At 44.3% G+C, this 20016-nt stretch overlaps 1 protein-coding gene across 3 annotated transcripts in view; it reads right to left on the bottom strand.

Annotated features, from left to right (window-relative positions):
- The window catches only part of LOC142579953 (uncharacterized), a 233143-nt gene that overhangs the window by 120057 nt on the left and 93070 nt on the right, over positions 1-20016 (bottom strand). For all 3 annotated transcript variants that reach the window (XM_075690640.1, XM_075690649.1, XM_075690656.1), the window contains 2 exons: positions 15816-15935; positions 3565-3718 (listed from right to left, as the gene is read on the bottom strand). In XM_075690640.1, coding sequence (XP_075546755.1) covers positions 3565-3718; positions 15816-15935 — 274 coding nt within the window. The remainder of the gene's footprint in view (positions 1-3564; positions 3719-15815; positions 15936-20016) is intronic.

Here is a 20016-nt window from a genome sequence, read left to right as displayed (position 1 = left end):
GTTAAATGTGTTAGTGTCCAGTCGCATAACAGTGTGAAATCGCACCACGGGGGCAAACGTTCTGGCTTTCTGGCCACCTGGAGGACTTCGCGAGGGATGTCACAATCCCGACAATATTCCTTGTATCGCAGCATAAGTGGCCTAATCATGTCTGGTTTATTTGTGTAGTGTAAGCGCGAGCTGCACTGTGTGACGATGTTGCAGCATATGTGTCGTGGTGTGGACTGGATTCCGAGTATGTAGGAAAAAGTTAGTAGCACTCTGCGCTGCTGTAAAGGAGGCTCATTACAGTCAACATATAAACTATGGACAGGTGGCATTCTATAAGCGCCACTTGCCAGTTGTAGGCCGAGGTTATGAACTGAGTCAAGCCATCTGATGTAAGACTGTCTGACTAAACCGTATATGATGCTACCATAGTCTAATATGCTACGTACAAAAGTGCAGTAGATGTGTAGCAGGAATTTACAGTCAGAGCCCCAGCGCTTCCGGGAGAGGACTTTCAGGATGTTAAGTGCATTGTTCGCTTTAATTTTAAGACTATTTATGTGCACGAGAAAGTTCAATTTTTTATCAAACAGAACACCCAGAAACTTGTGTTCTTGTTTTACTGGTAGAGTGGCTTCCTGCAGCTTAAGAATGGGATCTGGTTGTAGGCCTCTTTTTTTTTTGTGAAAAGACAACACTAATAGTTTTTTCACTTTAGAAGTGAGAACCGCTTTCAGATGCCCACTGCATGAGTTTGTTTGGCGCAATTTGGATTTGCCGTTCACAGGTTGCCAAGTTCAATGCACGACATTAAATTTGTAGATCATCCACATATAATGAGTGCATCACAGAGGTTGGAATTACATTATTGACTGAGTTAATAATCACCACACACAATGTTGTACTTAATACACATTCCTATGGCACACCATTTTCCTAAATGAATACGCATGACAGCAGCATTCCTAAACGCACTTGGAATGTTCGGTCAGACATGAAATGGGCCAGACATTTGAGCATTCTACCATGAATTCCTAAATTCGCTATATCCCTCCATTGTGTCGTACGCCTTTTCTAGATCGAAGAAAACCGTGAGACAGTATTGTTTGTGTAGAAAGGCCGCTCATATCTCGTGTTCTAGCCGGACTAGATGATCTGTTGTAGAGCAACCTTTCTTGTACCCACACTGATGATTATCGAGCAGGTTCTCGGTTTCAAGGACGCATGTCAATCTGATGTTTATAATGGCTTCATAAGACTTGGCAAAACAGCTTGCGAGTGCTATAGGTCGGTAGCTGGTTGCTGTTGTAGGATGCTTTCCAGCTTTCAAGAAAAGGATTATAATGGCTTTTTCCCACTCATTCGGCATTTTTCCTGTTTCCCAGATTATGTTGAAAAAAACGGAACAAGGTCTTAAGGGGGGGCACGAGTTTTAGAGAACAAAAAATTACAACAAAAAAAATCAATATTTTGAAAACAGAGTGCCAGCTACATCGCGATAGGTGGACGATCTGTTGGTGATCAGCGCGCTGGCGAAAAAATAATCGAGATGTGCGCACGGTAGTGAAATGCATGTCTTGGATGAAAATGTGCGCCGCGGCCACGCTGCGAAGGAAGTCGTGAGGCCTTTGCCACTGAGACTGCTAATCAGTCACAAGATGTGAATTGCAGCTTTCGCACTGCTTTTAAGCAAAACAAATGGGATTTCCTGATTCATTTCCTAAAAAAGCATGTTGACACAGTAAGCATTTTTTTTTTTTTGACACCCTCAATAATTCAACATTCGGTTAATATAGACATCTTTTTCAGTCTCGTGAAATCTGAATTATTGAGGTTTTACTTCTCTGATTTTTTTAATGTTCGGTATATTTGGTGAAACACCTGGAGTGGTCAGCACCTTAACACATGTAGTCTTTTTATCCACAGCTGGTACAAGGTTCATCAGTTGGCGAGACCAATCGATACAGTAATGCAACAGAGACAGCAGGAATGGTGACAAAAGCAGCCTGTATTTCGGAAAGCGTGAAAGCATGTGCCAAGATCAGGTCAATAAGCAACTGGTGGGCATGCATATCGTATCAAATGCACTTGTTCACACACATATTCATGAAGTTCTAAGCTTTCTGTTCACATGCAAGTAAATGTGCACTGATGAACTTTGTACATACGGCCGCGGACCCGAACTCTTGCTACCCTATCTGAACACTGCTTGAACTGCCATCACACAGGCTATTAGGCCTAATTGGCAGTTTCATCAGGCATCAGCAACTAAAGTTACCGTTTGTTGCCGAATCAAGTCAGATATTTTTTCAGCAGCCGCACAATACTCTGAAATCCGTCAAACTGCCTCGCCAATGAATGTGAGTGTATGGGACGGTACCAACATTGTTCAAGGCCACCATCTTTGCAACACCCCGTATGGCGGCCTCCCATTCCCAATGCCGTTAGTAAATGCACATCGGTCTTTTTTATTTTAGGTTTGAGCCAATGTCTTCAAGCAAACTCTCACATAACTAGCTGTAGATTTACACAGTGGGAACGAAAGTGTCATGCGAATAGTGCGTTGACTGCCCAGCTGCAGACATCTGCACAGACAGTGGATGCACATGGAGAGGAAGAGGAGAACGGGGGTTACTATTAGTACCTAATCATGCTCTACTTACTACCTGCCATGCTCTAACTCCCTACCTCGATTGGCAGGTCGCCATGGGTTCGTGTACAAACTACCAAACCTTGGAAAAGGGCAGTGAGTGTGCATGCACTCTTAACACCAGACATAAAAGTGACGACACTTCTCTTGCATAACATGAACGAGCACACTCCTGCTACGTCCTTTAGAACTGGCCACTGAGCAAACAAGGTAAAGGGCTGCTCCTGTCTGTGCATTGCTTTGGTATCATTCTAAAAGATCACAATCATGTTTGAACTGCCATGTCACAACAGCACAAAAGCTGCATGCACCTGGGCAGTAAATAGCATCGCACCTACAAAGGTATCAATTCATTCTGATCACACAATCTCAGTCGGCCTGGACCTCCGAGATTTTAGTTTAGCAGAGAGTCATCTTTGTACTAGCTGCCAATTGGAAATATGGCTACAGTGGTAAAATAGTTACCCAAGGGTTTCAAGTGCTGTGTCCTAAAGCTATACGTGGGCTATGACATATTGCATACCAGGGGACTTCATAGTGACTTTAGACACCTTGATGTTTTCTTTACTCTGAGTCATGCCCAAAGTATCTCAGTCAAGCCTCCCCAAGCAGTGCCCCTCGTAAAAGATAAACTACCTGGTTTTTTACTATGTATACAATCCCTACCACCCCCAGAATTATTCCTATTCCATCACAGATAATAGACCGATTAACACCATCTCGCGGGGTGTTAAAATAAACTGAATGGCAGTTTTGATTGTTGACAACAGGTGCCACATTTGTATTGATACAATCGGTATAACCTGCACCTCTGGATCTACATGATAAATAAGCACAGGAAACAACTATTGGACAAAATTTGGACTATGGCGACGGCAACAATGAGCTTCTCTTGCATGAAAAAAAATGTTTCATCACATTCTTACTTTTCAGTAGCAGCTTCAGATTTCGAAAGCAACTTTGTACCACATGTGTAGCTTGCGGAAATGCTGCTGTGTTGAGCAGTGCCCTTCTCAAGTAAAGACGTCAGGTCCTCGGCTGATGTGCCTCCAGATGTTTGCACCCTTTCTTGTAAGCTCTCTGGATAAAAAGGCAGACAACTTCATGTTAATTACACTAGCTTTTCTTACATTGTAATTACAGCATAAATGAATATTCACAAAACAAAAAATACAACAGTTATAATAACCAGGTGTCATTATATATCAGCACAAACCTCCAAAGTTCTACCCAAGAAATATTCCATACACATGTGCAAACAGCACGACATCCTCAGCAATCTTGGTGAAGTGGGACAAAAGAAATGTGCTGTCAAACTATGTGTGCAAACCTACACTCAATTCTTGAACAAGCCACAACACAGTAATTACCCACGCCATGAAAAATTATTTTTCACTTGAGCAACAGCAAAATGAAATGATATGTCAAAATTTACTGGTTGTGTTAAAGGTCTGATATACAGGCTTTCTTCTGCAGACGGTGGATTTTTATTATTTCTTTAAATATTTTGCTAAGTCGCAGGATGCATGATAATAGGTCTTTACATACATAAAATCATGTACCAAACAGCAGAGCAAATTTATATATCTATAATTGCTTTCGCAAGCCCTCATAGTTATCCTTGGCTTAGTGGAATTCAGGTAATTTCATGACACCAGATATTTTTACAAGTTGCTTTTCAAAAGCCAGGAGTCAATCATATTATTGAAAATGCAACAGAAGTTACACTGCTATCCACCGTAATTTGCATAACGAATGCCCTTTCATAATGAGCACACTCCCCACATTTCCAATAAAAAAGCTAAAAAATTTTTTTTCCTCGCACAATTATTGCACCCCGAAGGTGCTACCATGAAGTAGGAGACACACACTATGATTTGGCATCTGACAAGGCATACAACGCGCCGAAACAGCAGCTGGTTCTGAGGCATTCTGCCATGCTGTAGCGCTGGATCAGACGCTAGGAGTGCAACAGAAGTAGGTGGCATGCGGTACGATTCGGTGTCTGTTACAGCATCTGGATCAGCAGGGCTTTGTCATGCTGTAGCAGCAGATTGGATGCCTGGCATGCAACAAAAGTAGGAGACACACAGTAAAATTCAGCATCTGATACAGCATCTGAAGCACCAGAAGAGCAGCCAGATCCAAGGAGTTTTTACCACGCTATAGCGGTAGATTGGACGCCTGACGTTGTGGGGGTTCTCCTCCCGTGCTCTTGGGACAAAGGAACGACAACACAGTAGTGCAAACAATCACAAGGGCATTTATTGCACCTTTCATAGCTCAATGCCTGCCAGCCGAGTTGCTATCCACAAAACATGCCGATGGGCGCGCAACAAATCTAGAAGTCCGACTCACCACGACTGGATAACGAGCGAATATGTTCACCCCATGCTGGATCCCAACGCCTGGTCGTTCGCGCATACGGTCACGCGAACGGTGGCGCGTTCGAAGGAGGCCCCGCGAGACGGTCTCGCAGAAGCGTGCATCGGCGCACGTGCGGCAAGTCCGCGCTGCTTGCCGTTCCCGACCCAAAGCGCAAACGCCTTCTCTTACCCGCACCCAAGTAACCCCGCCGTGAGGCGGCGCTAGCAGCGCAACACTCGCGCCATCTCTCGCACTGCGCTTCAACCACTCCGACCGCCGCGGGCGCCAGGCCACGCGGCGAAGCAGCACTGCAGGAGACGGGAGCTATGCTGGAAAACAAGATATGAGGGGACGCGTGAGAGTCACGCATCCCCACAACGCGCAACAAAAGTAGGACATACAGTATACGTGGTGCACAGCCTATAGAGGCGCCACTGATGGCCACGAAGCGGGTGCTTTCGAAAGCACACTCGGGAGCAGTAGCAGACAACAACCATTTGCAGCAAGGATGGCTGAAGTTTATAGCTGTGATTTCTCCATTGTTCAGGTGCCAGACTGCTAGTTCTGCGGCGACAGCTGCAGGAAAGGCGCAGGCCTCTATGAGAGCGGACCTGTACGCAATGTTACCGAGCTTTGGGACAACCCAGTCCGCATACATGCCAGGTGTGTCCCGCAGACAAGCGTAACAAAGCCCAGATACAAAGTGGAGCTTGCGTTAAGTAGCAGTTTTGCCTTGTTGACTAATGCAATCTATAATTTTTTTTATCAATTATATGGACACTCCAGGCAGATTTCTGCCGTAGGCGTTGCCGTCATGTTCTGTATAAAGTCCAAGGGTGATAAAACAATGCTGCACGCCGTAGCTGTATGTGTGAGTGAAAACGTGCGAGTGTGAGCCAGTGATCGCGGCTCAATCTGGTGCATGTGAAAGAAGAAAGCGGAGAGAAAACGACCCATCTTCCGTCGCGCAAAAGGCTGTGGAGGGATTGAAGGGGGAGGCGGCGTTGTGCTCCGGCAGGAACTGCGCATTTCGCGACCGGGCGCAAAGGGAACCCATGATCGTGGCTCAATTTCATGCGCTATATATGGAGGAAAGCGGGGAGGCAGTGTGTGTGGAGGGGGGGGGGTAGGGGAGGGGCAGCTTGACTCTGCCAACAAGTGCATACTTGGCACGGTAGCACGCACCATATCTTGAAAGGAATCTGCAGACTGCTCACACCTTTGTATTTGCTGTTTTCTCGCCACTCTTGTGTTGAAGCAATAGACTGCACGAAGATCACTTTGCACGCTGCTGCTGCGAGTGTCTGACTCATCGAGTGTGATGTCTTCATGTTTGCTTGTGCGTGCTGACACCATCCTTGTTAATTCAGTTAACAAGCGAATGTTTCCAAGTTCATACGGCCGCTAAAACTACTATCCTTCCTTCGTATAGCTGTCTAATAATTTGCTATCGCAATAGATGCTTTGCTTTTCGGGCGAAACCAACTTTTTTTTTTATTCTACCCTTGCTGCATTACTGTTTCTGTACCCCAATAATAAGCCCACATCGTTGGTACACACTTATATGTTAAGCGACTCTGCACAGCGTGATGCTGGTACACATAGGAGTGATCTTTCTACTGTTGGAATACTTGTAACATCGCCAAATAGCAGCCGTGAAAATCACCTAATGAAGAGCAATTATGAAATTGGTAATGAAAATGCATATCATTGTCAATAAAGTAACAAAAAGCACAGGTGAACACAAGCACGGATGTTAATGAAATGCCCTTTCCACTAGCGTTTTCTCAATTTAAAATCCTCTTGGTGACCTGCTTGGAAACGTACAAAGCTAAATGTCTTACCAGCTTTTGAGTATTTTTTTTTACGAATGTTACTGAAGAGAGAAGCTTGTACATTTAAAGGACAAGCAGCACTGGCGGCAAGGGCGGGTTTAATCTTTTGCGGCACAAACCTTGCACGCATACGCTTAAGAAGGTATTAACAAAAAATTAAAATGACTACAAGATGCACACGAAAAAGGCACTCAGCTGTGAAACAAGCAAAGCACTCTGCGTGGGAAGTCTGCTTGGACAGCAGCAAGCTTTAATGACTTCATAAATATGATGCAATTTTTTTCAGCGAAAATCGAACAGAAATATTATATGATATGCAGCAGCTGACAGCAATCCTTGCCCCGAACTAGCTCTTTACTAAATCATTCTCCAAGTAACCACAATATTGAAGATGTCCTCAGGTGATAAGAATCATGCCATTAAAAAAGCACTTGCCAGTAATCATTCTGATAAAACACAGCGCGATACAAGCAATGCAAGGAGAAAACCTCAGACTTAAAAAATCAACAACAATTCAACATTTGCAAAGCTGCATGGAAAATAAATCCCAAAACATGAACTGCGAGACAGGAGAAGCGATGATTTAATGGCCCTCATAAAACCACCAAAATCAGTGCTTAGATGCAGCAGCTGCTTTAGCACACACACCGCGATATGCTCGTACAGTCATGCACCCCAGCAATTGCAAAGAAGCGGCAAATGGTAGAAGTGGCAGGCAGCATTCCGAGCATAAGCCAAATGCCTATAACCCACATGCTGTACGGCAGACAAACCAAACTAGAACAAGGGTATGTCATGATTAACTGTCGCTTACCTGTGTAAACGTCATCAAGCGCAACAAACACCGAGATGACAGAAAGAAAGCATTGGAACAAGAAGTTTATCCCCGAACAGCGGTGATCCATTGCTGCTGTCACTACTGCACATGAAGCCTTGCAGGGAATGAGTAGAACCATGTCGCCGGTAAGTTTTTGTAGATATTTGAGCACCCCATCACACAATAATTGTTTTTCGACATGCCTTGAAGCTTCGGCCACCATACACGTAACAGGTATTGCTTATTTCACTCCATAAAATGTGAATCAAACAGATGCACGAGTAGCGAGGCAGACATCTACCGGGGACGGCTGCCTCATTCCCGAGTACACTTCCGTAGCAAAGTCGCTACTAGTGGTGCGTCCATTGGCGTGCTCAACACATATATGGCTTGGTGTTTGGCATGGTGTTCGACGTGCCAGAATGGTACCTGGATCCTGAATATTTTGGTGTGCTGTAGCACCGAATGAGATGCTCAGCATGCAACAAAACTAGGAGACACATGGTATAATTTGGCGTCCAATACAGTGTCCGACGCGATGGAAAGACAGCCGGATTCGAGAAGTTTTGCCGTGCTGTAGTGGCGGACTGGACGCCTCGTGCACAACAAAAGTAGAACACACACAGTACAATTCGGCATGCGACGTGGCATCAGACACGCTGAAGGCGAGGCATTTAGCCGTGTCATAGCGCCAGCTCGGATGCCTGCACTCTGCTTGGTTTCAGGCATGGTTCAGGTATGGTGGCTAGAAGGGGGCAGTGTGACGGGCGGTGTATCTGCACCGTGCGAGGGAGAGGCGTGATTAGTGATGAAATTTCCCGGTGCTGCTAGAAGCGCTGAAGCGCGCTGGTGTGCAAGGACAAGCTGCCCTGTGGCCCTTGCCAGTGTAGTGCCAGCGAGGTCTGCCGGGCAAGCTTACGTGTGGAGACCACGCTTCTTCGCACATCAATCGCAATCACTTGGAAGCTGGGAAGCATCGCACATATGCCACTGTAAATATTTTGAGATGCGCAGTGCGTGATATTGTGCTGTTTCTGCGCTATGTATTACATAATACGGCGTGCACTCATTGCGTCGAAAGCGGGAACATGTTTTGTATAGTCTAGTTTGGTGGCAAAATTTCTTGCAAACATTGTGCTTGTGACCTTGTAGTCACCAGAGAAGTAGCTGATTGCAATGCAGACAGCGCATTCACTCAAAAATTTATCAGGGGAGGCCTGCTGTACCCTGGAGCTCATTAAAGTGCTAGAGAAGGCATTCACTTTTTTTTTCAACAGAGAAGCTTTATGCTTTCAGTGTGCATGATTTTATACAGTTCTTGAGCAGTTCAACATTAAACTTCGCCAAGCCGGGTGCGAGCTCTATGGCAAAGTGTTCACTGCAAAAATTATGTAGTTTGTGGTGTTAACTAGGCTGTACTTTTTCCCAAAATCTTTGAACAAGGACAAGGCTCTTTAACGGGAGCACCAGAAACATTTGACGTCAAGAAGAGCAAAGTGGAGCCAACTGCTTAGCGCGGTCTGATGTGCGCATGTGGATTACTGTACTATGTAATAAAGTGTTTCCTCTCGTCTTGTGGACCTAGCTGTACAACAAAAGCAGTGATGGAAAATATTTAGCGCATGTTGAGGTTCACCAAAGTACCAACATATGTACGTAACTTTTTTTTTTACAAAGCTAGAGCATTTTAAAGCACATGTTGCTGGCACATGCGGACATGGAGAATGAACTGAACGACATGGTAATGTTATCCCTCGGTTCATTGCACGCAGCCCCAGCGTTGTTCTTGTCTGTTTGCATGTACAATTTTCTTTGTGACCAATGACTATATTTGCGGCCGACGAGCGAATGAAAAAAATATGAAAGGCAGCATTTCAGGTTGTTTGTGTTCATGGTTCATGTTCGCTTGCACTAACATCAAGCCATTTAGTAAAAACCAACTCGTCCAGAGTGGCCTTCAAATGTTATCTTCCTCCTTTTTTAAATTGCATGGCTAAATATCAGCTGCACGTTCCAGTGTTGCAAATAATGCATCTTTCCATTCTCTGCTCTCCAAAGAAGTGCCACCGTTCTTAATAATTCATCTCTGAGTTGCAAACACTTCATGATGCTTGCACTGCATATTATATTAAAGATTCAAACGCAACGCAATGTAAATGCCCCGCACGTGCTAGCTGCCGTGTGCCGCCCCCTTCAAAAGCCACGAAATCTGCACACCAGCTGCAAGTAGCGCTATCTACAACTTTCATCGCTCCTCTGCACACCCGTCGGCTCCCGCCCATCACACTGCCCCCTTTTAGCCACCACAGTTCAGGTTACCGGTTACAGCCGCTTCAGTTACAGCGACAAGCAGTGAGCGAGAGTGGAGCGCAGTGCCTCAGCTATTGTATACAGTCTACGCTCATTACAACGGACCTACATACAACAGACTTTCGGATATAATGGACTATATTTCAACCTTAGTTTGCTCTACCTATTTTATTAATGCAACGAAGTTCGCTTTTAATGGACCGCGCTACAACAGACTATCGACTACAGCGAACGAAATAAGCGGCAACTTTTGTTAAAATCGGCATATAAAATGGGCTTTTGCCATGTAGACAGGGGCTGCCAACTGAACTGCGATGGTCAGCCGACTATCCCGGCTCAATATCGCATGGGCGAGGCAGGAAGGTGGGGCGGAAGCGTGCCGTCTTCTTGCGCGCCCGAGGCATGGGGCAGAGGCGAAGGAGAGAGGGGGGAGCGATACTCCGGCGGCTGCTGCTTACGGCACAGCCGCTGTATCTTGCAAGCAATCTGCGATGTGGACACAGTGCACGCCCACATGGGCCTCATCTTCAAAGCAATCTGCGATGTGGACAAAGTGCGGCCAGTGCTGGTAGCTTCGTATGCGCTGTGCTTCCAACATTTAGTTCGCGTTGAAGTGAGAGACAGCACGAAGGTCAATTCGCTCGCTGCTGCTGCCATGCTTATCTTGCTTAATTTGCTACTGCAATCGATGCTTCACCTTTCGAGCGAAACTGTGACTGCTTGATTTTTTATACTTTTGACATTTGTCACTCACTCTTTGCAATAAAGTTATTAGACATAGTGACGAAAGTTTCGGAAGTGAGGCGTAAAACGGACTTCGAATAAAACGGGCATTTTTTGTCAGATTATCAGGGTCCGTTGTAACGAGAGCTGACTGTATAAACAAACCAATGATGTTGCCAGGACAGGACAGAGCACTTAGGCTTCAAAAGCACCCTTGATTTTGGTTCTGTGACCGTCCTGCACTTGGAAAGCAGCTATGGCTAGGCCTTACAACAACGACCAAGTTTTTTGTGCAAACTACCTTATGGTGCACAAGAAAATTCCGTTCCAGTGAAATTTACGAAGTGTTGAAGGTAATGGTGCCTCTATGTTGCGGAAGGAATTGCATCAAGGTGCACATCCACTCAGAGATGGAGATCAGGTCTGTCAACACTGTTTCAAGCGGCACAAGGATTTGGTCTTAGCCTTCATGAAATCTGGCGATACCGGCAAAGCTTTCATCCCTGAGGAAGAGGCAGTCAGTGAACTGAACAGGTACATGAAGTTCACTGACATTTCACCCGTGAGGTCACCCAATTGTGCTCCTCAGAAAAGCTTATGCAAAAAGAAAGCAGAGCAAAATCGAAAACGCTGTTGCAGTCAACATTCAATTAGGGGTTAGCACTCTTTTTGGGAGAACCGATAGCAAAGGAACCCTCAAGGAGCAACTGTGATGACTGCCCTGCATGGTTAGGAAACTTGAGGAAAGCCTACGAAGTATCTTCATCTTATCAAGAGTGCCTACAATTGTTGACGCTGTTGCCAGCGATCTTGGTCCACGAAAAATCCAATTCGTCATGAGCCACCAACTTGACTGTGGAGCCTTCGGTTCCCCCCAATCAAGTTCCTCAGGACACTCTAATAAAGTTCTTGTCACTGTCACTATCATGCCAAGTTTATCAAAGTACAGGCATGAAGCTGGCATGAGAAGCACAGCATGTAGACAGCCCTAGCTCCACTACAGCGATCTCGTTTAAGCCCTTAAGATCTGCAGACTACTATGGAATACTACACAAAAGATAAGATGAGTACAGGTGCTCACGAACAGAGCCCAAACAGGAAAGACATTATGCGTGTTGTTGTTGAAGTGAAAAGCAGCACGTGTCCAGAATATTTATGACTTGCTCAATACGAGAGGCATACTGTGTGTTCAAGGTGGCTAATCCGGACATTTTAATGGCGGTGAAGTTTTATTTGCTTCGTCCGAAGTGAGTCCCACTTGTTCCCGAACAAGAAGTGTGCCTTTGTGTGTATTGTGCCAACACAGAGCTCTGTATCTGCACTAAAAAGTTTGATGGGTGATGCCTATACCATCGAGGACATGAAAGAACTGCATGTCTACACCTCAACAACAGTGAAATGCTATCTAGGTGACTCAACTGTGTTGTATGAGTGATGGAATAACAACAAAAACATTGGGGGCCCCACACGGGGCTGAGGTCACATTGCAGTGTGGGAATATGGAGACACTGTAAAGAAAACATCGCAGCCGACTTCGTTTGTGAAAGAAATAGCTAAGTGGATCTCCAAGTGGGTTCCACACGACTAGTAGTATGTGCGGCGGACACAAGCTGCGGCCATTCGTGAAGTAAAACAATGCCAGCGGCAAGCATCCCTCGTTCTTCATTTTCGACTTTGCAGAAAACTGAACTGCCACTGTTTCAAATGAGATTCAATCTTACCACTGGCACACACAAAAAAAATTTCACTTTTCACCTGTGTTGTAACCACCAGAACAACTACACACAGTTTCAGTTATTTTCAATAACTGCAAGGCAAGCACGGAACACCCAGCTGATTCATGCACTTGCAAGCGAGATTGAGTGCTTCCGTATTGAAAAAAGGAAGGAGTGGGAACTCATGACCCATGTGCAAGGCATCCATGCACAGCATATTTGGCTAAGCAGATCAGACGCAACTTGTTCTAAATGTGTTTTATCTGTGGCCAAAACTGCTGCCACCTAACTTCACATAATCTAATATTTTTAAACTCTGGTTAAACGCATCTGGTGCAAAGTGAAAACTTTTGTTTGAACTAAACCAACGCTCTCACCGACTTATCCGGGAACACAAATTATTCTTGCCATTCATAACGACTTTTTAATTTTGGAAGAGGGTGAGAACAAAACACATGCATTTGAGTGAATACATTCGTTGGCATTCAAGACACTAATTTCTTTCCATGCAAACAGATGAAGGAAAGGAAAGCCGCCATTGGGGGTGCTGCCTGTTGACGAGGAATATCGGATGCTGTACTGGTCACGAACTATGCGAGTGCATTTTGTTCAAACAGTTCATTTTGTTTCCGAAAATATTTTCCACCGACCGCAAATACCACATTCCTGCCATTGAGCAAGGCTCAAAAGAGAAGGAGGTGTGTCCCTGTATTATCTTATTGCAAGAGATGCTCATTTCTGCATTATGGACCACTTTCTCGAAACACTACAGTAAAAGTTAGTTCACTCACAACTCATTAATTTGAACTTTTGGATAATTCGAAGTAGCTGCCACGGTCCGTCCATCCAGCAATGTATTGAAAGTAATATGCAACACATCCTGCTAATTCACACTGAAATCCGCACCGTCACCGATAATTCAAACTCTGCATAATTATGCTAGGCGCAGGAGCACGTTGGCGACGCTGGTGTCAACGCGCAAGCCATGCAGCTTTGCTCTTTCCATCTGCCGCCCTTTGTTTAGGCCCGACTGGAGAGAGACGCGTTTGCACCAGGCCAGGCATGGCATAGCATAGCCAACTCCTTTGTTGCAGGTCAGTTCGCTCCCTCTCTCAAGAACTTCAAGATAAAAATGCGGATGTGGCACTGCGTGTTTTTTCCTTTTTCTTTCTTTTTCATTTTACATCTTGGAGGCTATGCTCTTTCTCTATGAGGTGTTCTGCCGAGAAGCGGCAACAGGTAATCTCTACAAAATGGTGGCCGTGACGTTTATCAGTGCTCGAAGTACCAAAAAGCACGGCCTTTGAGATTCATGGCTATTATTCAAAGGAAAGATCCATGGCTATTATTCAATACATGTTTGGACGCCACCTATAGCAGTGTGCAGCCAGCGCAGCTACGAAAGTACAACAGAGACCAACATTGCAGCAGGTTGAGGCGTTTCACGAGTGTATTTTAGAGCACAGTTCTTGTTTCTGCGGCAAGCGTCGGTGGTGTAAAGGCGCGTCTACATTTTCAGCGCGAATTACTTGCGGCCAGTCAAGCTACACCGCTTGCACTGCTCCAACTGAAATGCCGTCTTCTCTAGATGCGCATGCCATACCTGGGAGCGCTGCTCTCTTTGAAGCATGTGCAGAACGATCTTCAACCCGCGCGCCGCTTTGAACGGCTGTCTGCGACTGTCGACGAAGCAGCGTGGACACCTTTTTTTCTCCACGCCATGCATAGTGGGTCGGCGCGACGAACGCACGGATGGAGCAAGAGCCATCTCGATGTCGGGCACGTCGGATCGCATTGACCGCGTCCGGTTACGTTGGCTGCGCCAGTGCTTCTAAATATATATGTTGCCCTCACCAACATGACGTAGCATGCGTGCGCACGCGAGCACTGCGTCCGACTATATACGTGCCCTAACCAAGCAATTTTTTTCTTCTAACTCTTATTATTTCGAATTTTATATAATTCAGGTTTTTGTAGCATCCCCGCAGAATTCGAATTAACAAGCTTCTACTGCAGTCGAACATTTGTAACTTTGTTTCGATAAAAAAGATGCAACATGTTTTTCCTAATATTTTGCAGTCCTCAGAGAACAATGTGGGTGACTTTGAATGAAATTTAGAGGGGGGGAGGATTATAGACATTTTTCAATATTGTGACATTCTTAAAAAAAATTTTTATGTTTGAGTTAAAAAATTACTTTAATAATTAGCAGAATAAAAATGCATAGGTTCGGCATCCACCAAAGGACTATCTCTACTGTAAATCACAACAAGCTGGGATGTACAGAGAAGCAGGAACAGAGTCCCAATGATCATGTTTGAACAATGTAGCATTTTTGAGAATTAAAAAAGAAGTTATTGTTCTCAAATCCAGAAAATGCCGTGAGCTACTTGCCCTTTACTTCTATTTGCACTGGCAGTAAAGATAATTGCTATACTATACTTGCGTGGCCTTAAGCATTGTCGCGAATTTAGGAAAAAGCACATCTCGCAATACTGTTGTCGTCCCATGACCTTCGATGATTTTTTGCCCATTTGCTAATAGCTTTCTTCAAAAACAAGTAGCAGTTCAGCAATATTCAGTCACGTGTGCATAATGTACATAATTATCAGAAAAATGAAAAATGTCAAATACTCCCTGTTTTGATCTCTCAGGGAATTGACTAGCGGTATTTTCGAGCAATCCTTTTTAGAGTACTATACTACTTTCACAAATTTTTACGTGACTCTGCATCGCACTTGTCGAAATATGCAGCTGCGAGTGTTGCTCGCTCTCTGTGCAGATAGCCAGCTTTGCACAGCACCAGAAACGCTGGTTGCCATATATACCGGCGCATCCGGTGCCGAGTCGCGCGAAACCTCACGTATGTGATAGTAGTATCTCCGAAAGTGATCGTAATCGATTACAAAATGAACCCAGAAGAAAACGTGTTCTGCCGCCTTCTCATGACTGCAATGACGCTGCGTCTGACAGCTGACGATAGGCTGTTGCCAACGGTGCGGATGCGGTGTAAGTTTCGTGTACAATTGTAACTTGCAACCAATTTTTGGGCCCATTTGTTTTTTTTTTTTTTTAAGATGCAGGTTAGATATGTGTAAATATGGTAAGCATTACTCAATAGGAGAAGACAATTATTAGTTCAGGAGCAGTTGCCTGTGAGCCATTCAAATAGATGTGGAACAATGGATCACAGAGTGATGCAAGTACAATAATGCTGAATGAGCCCAGCAAAAGCAGTGCAAAGTGAAACAGACTGTAACAAGCAAGCTGCATCCACTTCATATATATATATATATATACAGGCTATATTAAAGGAAACTGTAAAGCTTTCCTTCAAGAATTCATTTTTCACAGCCTATTCTTTCATTCTTGCACTCATTCATGATTGTTTAATAGGAATCATAATTTACCTGACTGAGTCTGGTGAGCCAAAACTTTTCCTGGAGTGAGAGCACCTGAAGTGGCCACTGTACTTAGGTTCATGCTTGGCAGGGAAAGCTCGTCTCCTAGTCGTGTGCTGGTAAGAAATGCTGCACCACCACACATGTTGAAAGGAAACAAATACATGTGATGCGAGTTTCAACATCTTTCTGAAACTCCAATTTTCAGCTCTTATTGACAAAAACTAAAGCTCAAAGATAGGTGTATTACAAAAGTAACAGTTGTGGCAATCATAACTGCTGAAGTAGTAGCAGCAGCAACATACATAGTATGACCTAATCTCAATTCAAGCTCACATCCCATCTTAATACCCCTGTCACACGGGCAAACTGAAGTGCGCTTTGAGCAAGTGTACTTCAGCGTGCTGCTACACGAGTAAGAAAAGTTTTCTTTCAAATTGGTGATGATGGCGATCAGGAGTCAGAAGGCAAAGCATGTATTTGTGAACAGCCCGAGAGCGAGAGTAGTTTATTGCAGTTGTGTGTGTGTGTGGGTTTTTTTTTTTTTTTTTTTTTTGCTGTGGCACAATTTGTTATCTTGTAATGTTAGCAATATTTAAAAAATGTTATTAAAAATTACTCCTGACTCTGTTTTCAATATTACTTATATTTTACTCACTGCTAATGAGGTTACACACTTCACCAAAGTGAACTGTGTTTGCCGAACACACTCACCGACAAGTGTGCTCTGCAGTAAGTGTCACTAAGCGTTCCCGTATGCCAGCCTGCAAATGACATTAGCGGTGAAGTGCACTCACTCAAAGTGCACTTAAGTATGCTTGTGTGACAGGGGTATAAAATGTGTTCATTTACACTTAGCTCCTGGCAATCCAGTACCCCAGTGCTTTTCAACACCATGCACATTTTTAATAAAAATGCTAAGAGCGTAGCCAAGTGGCATTCTTGCAGAGGAGTTCCTAGGCAAGGTGGACATACTCTGCCACCAATGGAGAGAGTTTCAGAAAGCTAATCGAAATATGTTGATTAACTTTTTATCAGAACCTTGGGGCAGTCGTTCTTTGTCGGTCTGTCTGTCTGGGGCAGTCGTTCATATGGCAGATTTGATGGCAGTTTCATTTTAATGCACCCTTATATTTTTTTAGATCTCGAATTGAATTCTGGGGTTTTCTGTGCCAAAACCATGATTTGATTATCAGGCACGCCGTAGTAAGGGACTCCGGCTTAATTTTGACCACCAGACGATTTTTAGTCTGCCCTCAATGCATGGGACATGGGTGTTTTTGCGTTTCACCCCCTCTGAAATGCAGCCGTCAAGGCCAGGATTCGATCCCGCAACCTGATGCATGGCAGTTAAACACTGTAGCCGCTAAACCACCATGGCGGGTGTTTTTTTTATATCTTGAAAATCTTACCTAATGGAGATATTCAATGAATTACAATGCTAATTCTAGGCAATACCAAAACTAAGTGTGCTGGGAGCGCAGAAAAGGCTGTCCTGCCATCATATCAGACAGAAACGCCTTGTGATGAAATGTGCGACAAAGTTTGAAACTAAACGTCGTGGCCAGTCATGACAATTACTGACAAGGCATATTTTGCCCAGCAAGCATCTGCTGCGACGTGGCATGCCAGTATTTGCTGCAGCATTCCATGACTCACACACTTCGTCATAAGGTATTTCTATCTACCATAGCAGTGGGGTGTGCTCGCTTTCAATTTTGCCTGGAATGAGCGTTGAAATTTTACGGTGATTATCTTGAATTAGGTTAAATTTTCAAGATTAAAAAAAAATGCAGGTGCATTGAAATATGACTGCCCTCAAATTTAGGGAAAACATGGGGAAGGCGGGAGATGGAAATTCAAGACGATAAGCAAAACGAGAACAAGGTGAAAGCAGGAGCCAACATTTTGACAAGTGGACTTGTCTTCTTCATGGCAACATATGCTTTCCTTGCCATACTGTGGCGAGGAAAGGATATGTTGCCTTGAAGAAGAAAAGTCCACTTGTCAAAACGGTGGCTCCTGCTTTCAACTTGTTCTCGTTTCGGTCATTGCCCCCAAATCTGCAATATAAACAACTGCCCCCAAAGCTCTAATAAAAAATATTGTTACCAATTTGTTAATTAGTCTTCTGAAACTCACATTATTAGCAGAAAAGTATGTCCACCTTGCCTAGAAACTCTTCTCCAAGAAAAAAAAAAAGCCACATTCACTATGCTCATTGCTTTCTTATAAAAAATTTGTATAGAAAGCCATCCTGTGTATTGATAGTGTAAACAAAATGCATCAGAGTGCAGTGCAGGAGAAAACAATGCTGTTTTTGCTGTGAGTTCGATTCCTACAGAAGAATAAGTACATGCTGCCCAAAAGTACCACATCCGTGTGATCTCTGTGAGCCAATGTCCATTGCTTTGTATATCAATGCGGTTAATGGTTCTAAGCCTTGCCAAATATTGACTTGACAGCTTTTCAACAAATGACACCATCCAGAGTTTAGTTTAAAAGCTACTCCTTCAATTTCGAACTCATTTTTGTTTTCTGGTACTTGTGAGAGTCTGTAGAATTTCGCACTTCTGCTGGAGGCATTGTCAAGAATGGTCTCCACAGCATTTCAAACTTTGTGACCCAAACTGTGCATAATCCTAGCTTTAGTAAAGAAACTGAGTTTCTAAGGCACCTCTTCCTTGTAGCAGACTCCATTAGGCAAATAGAAGCATGTTTAAGGGCTCAAAAGCTACTCTTGTTGAGGCTCATGCCGACATGCGAGGTCGGCATGCGAGGTCGGCACAAAAACAATTACCAAATGCACTCTTACTTAGAATTCCCTGATAAAGGCATAAGAACATATAAGCTCCAGCCATAATTTCCTGAAGCAAATTGAAGGAGCCCTACCATTCTGTTGAGCTTACCGAACATATAAAATAATCATGCTTTTGTCACCAGACAATAATACCGTGAATATCTGAGCCTAGTGTTACTCCTGTACTTACAGCAGGAAGTCTTCAGTTTTGTACAAAATGCTGCCTGTTATTTCTTTCAGCTCCTGGATATCCTTAAGTTATTATTGTGTGAGTGCACTTCCACACTTTAGAACATAGAGACTGATGGATGGAACTTTTTTGAAACATGACTAAGTAGTGCCTCCCCAGCAAAAGCAAACGCAGAAAAATCCTATGACTGACAATGCGATGGCACAATCTGGTAGTGGAAAATGATCCCATCGTACTGATACTATAGCATATCAGGTGGAGTGATGCAGAGCTTCACAGCACAATCTCATGGTCCTGCTTTGTGAGGACCCCCTTGGACCTCCAACACCGGTTCATGTACGACTGGGGCCATTTGCCCATGAAATCGCAGGGGCCACACCATCCCAGCATTATTTTGGATAGGCTACATTCCTCAGAGCCACTGGTGCCAGCGCCATTTGGAGCCTGCGGCTTGCGCGGGTGGCTCACATTATGCCGTGCGCTGCACGTACAAATACTGCCCGAGGATAGAGTTGCCAACTGTCCCGAACTTAGCAGGACAGTCCTTACTGTTTACTAAATATCCTGTTTCCCAACTTCACCCAGTTGGGATGGGCAAATGTCCAGACTTTTGCTTTGTTTTACAGGATAGTAATAACTCAACAACATTTCCTTTTATAATTTCTGAAAGCGAATTTGCACATTTTTCTTTTCTGTGTTCTGTTGCATTTTTGTGGAAGTTCTAGTTCTGTTGTATGTCCTAACTGTTCACAGTACCTTTAACCGTATAGGTAGCTAAGTGCACTTTTTTTCTTTTTCTTTTCTTTCTGCCCCCCCCCCCTTTTTTTTAATCGTGATGCAGTTGGGCTAAAAAAATTATTTTTGCACTCACAGACTGGTGGCTCCTGCCGGGCAATGACAAGGTCAGTCGTCGCCCTTTTGCGTGGAGTTGTGCATTTGTTGTGAAGCGGGGATGAGCTACATGTCACCTTGACTAACCGGTACCGGACACATTAGCCTGAATCCCCACAGCTGGTACAAAATGCCATGCCATGATTGGCATAGCACGGCAGGCATCATTTCCCGTGGGCATGCTGGACCAGCTTCAAGTGCAGTTTGAATGATAAAGAGGAGGGGAAGGCTCTGTAGGGTGTGGCAATGGCAGAATCTGATTGCCAATAACTTCATTCACACAAGATGCATGCAAAAGCTTTTCATTGAAACGGATTCTCGAGGAGATG

The sequence above is a fragment of the Dermacentor variabilis genome, chromosome 1 (assembly GCF_050947875.1).
Source record: "Dermacentor variabilis isolate Ectoservices chromosome 1, ASM5094787v1, whole genome shotgun sequence".
Classification (NCBI taxonomy): Eukaryota; Metazoa; Arthropoda; class Arachnida; order Ixodida; family Ixodidae; genus Dermacentor; species Dermacentor variabilis.
This window is presented reverse-complemented; position numbering and strand designations above follow the sequence as displayed.